The following is a 4,043-nucleotide window of genomic DNA, read 5'->3' as shown; positions in this document are numbered from 1 at the left end:
AAAATAACATTTTGGTCTCTTTGCTTCATGCTCTAGCACAAAAACGAGAATTGTTGAACACGTACTTAACTCTCCACAGCCAGGTGGCGAGTAAGTAGAGAAGCGACATCAGCATATTTGATAAGCAGGTTGCTTTTGATTCTTCTGGACTGCTTTCGGTGAAGCAGCTGAGGGTATGCATTGGAGAAGAGCTGGCGTTTCGCTTGTCATCAGTGCTCTGGACGCTCCGTATAGGTAGAGAACTTCCCGAGTGACCCTGTAGATGCATGCTAGTTGATGTACATGTTGGAGTCCTCGTTTGTGTCGGTTGGGAGCCCCCTCGAATTCAGCATATAAGAGGTGCTATGACGTAACTGTGCAGTTCCCCTTTCTGTCGGCTGCATCCCTTTCCTCGCGAGGAGACAAATTAGCATTCTTTTTGTAGAATACGAGAAACAACTCTGTGTTGGGATCGTACCTATCATCTAGGCTATAGGGCCCCTATCGCAGTCCCTGAGAGACCAGTCTAACACTGCAGATGTTTAAATCAGTGAGTGATAGTCGTTACTGAGCCTTGGTTTCCCTCTGCCCCTGAGGGGCTGGATGGGTTGTTTGGATGCCTACTATCCGCGTAACTGGGCTACCTGAGGTGGTCTTCAAGGCATCAACTCCCTTACGAGAGGGCGAATGCAAGGAAGTTTCTATCGACGAGCTCTGGAGTTTCGTCAGCCACGTACAGACAGATGTACCTTTATAAAGAATAGGAAAAAGCCTTCAATTGCATTGACGGCTACGAACCAGTTGCTCCATCTCTGCTGCGGGAATTCATGTGTCTATTCGCTGAAACATAAAAGCTACCACACCCTCAACTGGCATCACCACTCCCCCTTTTGAACGTGATACCAATGCTTCGAAACAATAGCGGGCCTGAGGTTGCAGCCCTGCAAAATAGCGAACCCTCCAGCAGGGTACCCACAATGCTGTTTCTGTCTGCAAGCATGCTCACCAACTCAACAGGAGTACTTTCCGGTTAGGCCTCAACAGAGCATGTCTGGAGGAAAAACACCGATTTCTATTCGCCCGCATTCGTCGCATTCGAGCTAGAATGCCTGTGACCGTGAAGATGACCCTTCAGCCACTATATCCCATGGTAATGTTTCCGAATCTCGAGGTGATGAGCAGATCATCGGGGAGAGGTATATAACTCGAGCGACGTTCGCTTTCTTCTCGAGCTGCGTCTCACGATCAAAGGAAGCTTCCCCTACACAAAGCTGAGATGAATGAGGTAGAGTCTGTCAATGCACTGAAGTACAGCGCCGTCTGAAAGTGCATGGCTTAGTAAATGAAGTAACTGAAGTGTTGCCTCCGGTGCGCATAATGCTGCTTGGATGAGAAGGGATAAAGTGGACAACGTCTCAATGCAGGAGACACGAACACGAGGCAGACGAAAGAGACGCCTGCATCCAAATTCATCCGGCTCTAAGAATTTCACTGTTTACGGCATCATTCTCATGCATGACGAGACATACATCACTTGACTTACACAGGAAACGTTCGTTAGTTGGTTTTACTCCTGCCTCCATTCGCTGCTGTCTCAAGAGTTTTGGCAAAGGAGACAAGTCCTTTAACATAACTGCCTACTGCCTAGGGCAGCTCTGTCAAAGGCCTTGTCTCCTTTAACCCAACTCTTGAGACAGCGTGAGGCAATTCCTTCAAAGGAATCTTCTCCTTTACCCAACCTCTGCAGACATAAGCGAATCCCCCTCGTGCGAGAGGAAAGCAGTGACAAAAGGTGTAAAAAGCTTTACACGTGAAACTCCCAGAGATGTACAATTCGTCCAACAACAACAATGNTGACAAAAGGTGTAAAAAGCTTTACACGTGAAACTCCCAGAGATGTACAATTCGTCCAACAACAACAATGCTGCTAGGCAACGTCTCAAGCGCTTGCTTGCAGTCCACCAGAGAGTAATGGGACCAAATGAAGCCGCAGCTTTTCTACTAGCCGACTGCTCTCTGATGATTGGGCCTAGCATAAATAGTGAATACAGCGATATTCCTTTGTCGCTAATTCCACTCCATAGAACTGGCGGGACTCGTGCAGCCGTCCACGGTCCCGAGAAGTCCACTCTTCTGGGTGGAACGTGGCAGAGAAACGTGTCATTCCGCCACTAAAGGCAGACTAAATGAACGCGCCGAGACGCATGGTGTTGTTAACTTACATAAGGCAAAATCTAATTGGACTGCAGTTACGTGAGTCTCCCCCCACACGCGCTTCCAGTTGACTGGAGTAGATGCAATAATGTGGCTTTTCACAACACGCATCCAGAGACGAGCCAAATGTAGCCATAAGCTGTGCTTAGAATACCAAAGCTCGTGTGGAGCATACCCGAAGAAATGTCCCAGGCAGGTCTGGTAAACCATGCAGCTTACTCCGCGGGAGTACCCGTGACCACTTGTCGGAGAACGTTGAAGCATCGCCCGTCCGAAGAACGCATATTATACTTTACAGAAACTGAGTTGCTCACTAACAACATACATATCCTCTTCTGCATTAGGCCAACGTCCATGTAAGCAAATAGCGGCTGCTGTCCCGAAAAAAGCACCGCTCATAATGAGCCCCGCCATTCAAGATCATCCGTCCTCCATTTCAACCACTGTCCTCTTTGAAACCTAGGAATTTGTCTCGTACAGAAGATCTTTTGCTTTAATGAAACCAACACTTCGGCTGTGGGACGCTTGCCCGACCTATATGTATCCAAAGCACTCTGTAATGACTGGGCCAAGAGGATGTTCTGTTCAGCTGTTGGGCGTGAAGCAGCAACTTTTGTGGGTCCTGGGTACACTGGTATCGCACTAACGACACTCCCCCACCACTCGTCGCGCTTCGACTGCGGTCCCCAGACCTCAGTCGCCGCATACAAAGAATCTACGAGGATCAGAGCAAATGCTAGCCTCTCGACAGCGACCTTCGGCTTCTTCTTGTCAATATCTCCCCTCATTTGGACTATTGCAAAACCCGCGAGAAACTCAACCTGCGTCATGAGGATGTCCAAATGCTGCCAGTCGATCACGGGCATTTTCAGGCATTCCTTTACAAGCACCATAGAGTTAAGGGAATTGAAACGCCTAGCGGCCATTCTGTCCAATCTCGCCTCCCTAAAACCCCTTACAAATGCTCCTGGGACGACCCTAGGTAATCTATAGAAGGGGTGCGTGGTGATGTCCTTCTCAGGAGTCATCTGCAGCAGCAACAAAGTGTCAGAGGCTGGAGCACGCGTTTCTCTCATCCCTGGCGATGNTCAGGAGTCATCTGCAGCAGCAACAAAGTGTCAGAGGCTGGAGCACGCGTTTCTCTCATCCCTGGCGATGCAGGTTAATTCGACTCACGCAATATCAACCCGGTCAACCTCAAAAGTCACACTGAAAGAGGTAAAAATCACTAGAGGATCAACAAGAAGAAGGAAAGCGTTAAGTGCATTCTCCACCTAACAACTACTCGTACGTGCCATTGTAAAACACCAACTATATAACCACAGTTCTTGTATTTATGCGGAGATACGCTCAAGTGGCGAGAGACTGAAGCAACCAACAACTTACCTTAGGAATATAAATCGGATATCCAGAGTTTCCTCCTTGTCCCTTCATTTGCTCATCGGAGTGAAACTGCACAAGCTGCTGCTGATTCTCCACACGGTGAGACTGCTGTTGGCCATTATTGGCTTGTGAAGCAAAGGTCCCGGGCTGCGGGACGCTGAATGTCTCACTAGACAAATTTGGTTCTAGAGAAGGAAAAGATAAACCTGAGGGCCCCTCGTCCATTCTCAAGAACGTTTTCGGCTCTAGTGCACTTAGAGAAGTGCCATCTTCGAGCATTGAAGGTGCGACTGCAGAAAGCATCGCTTGCTCGTGTTCAACGTCGTCAAATGACTCGTCGCTGCGCTGCTGAAGTGAAACAGGAACAAGACTTGCAGGAACTTCCCCTACGGGATCAAGCAGCCATGCATCTAAAGATAAGCTTGCTTCGTCTGTCGCCAATGCCTGGTCTATATATTCATCTAGAG

The 4,043-nt window shown here is 48.6% G+C and overlaps 1 protein-coding gene across 1 annotated transcript; it reads right to left on the bottom strand.

Moving 5' to 3' along the window:
• Positions 1-2,588: 2,588 nt before the first annotated feature.
• On the bottom strand, positions 2,589-3,879 carry EMH_0039670 (uncharacterized protein; the record flags this gene model as incomplete). Its single annotated transcript, XM_013495425.1, has 2 exons — positions 2,589-3,221; positions 3,580-3,879. 2 exons carry the CDS (start codon positions 3,877-3,879, stop codon positions 2,589-2,591), a joined length of 933 nt encoding a protein of 310 aa, XP_013350879.1.
• Between the last annotated feature and the right edge of the window lie 164 nt (positions 3,880-4,043).

Source organism: Eimeria mitis, genomic scaffold, assembly GCF_000499745.2.
Source record: "Eimeria mitis Houghton genomic scaffold, Emh_scaff1569, whole genome shotgun sequence".
Lineage (NCBI taxonomy): Eukaryota > Apicomplexa > Conoidasida > Eucoccidiorida > Eimeriidae > Eimeria > Eimeria mitis.
Note: the sequence above shows the minus strand (reverse complement) of the source record. Positions and strands in the feature narration are given on the sequence as shown.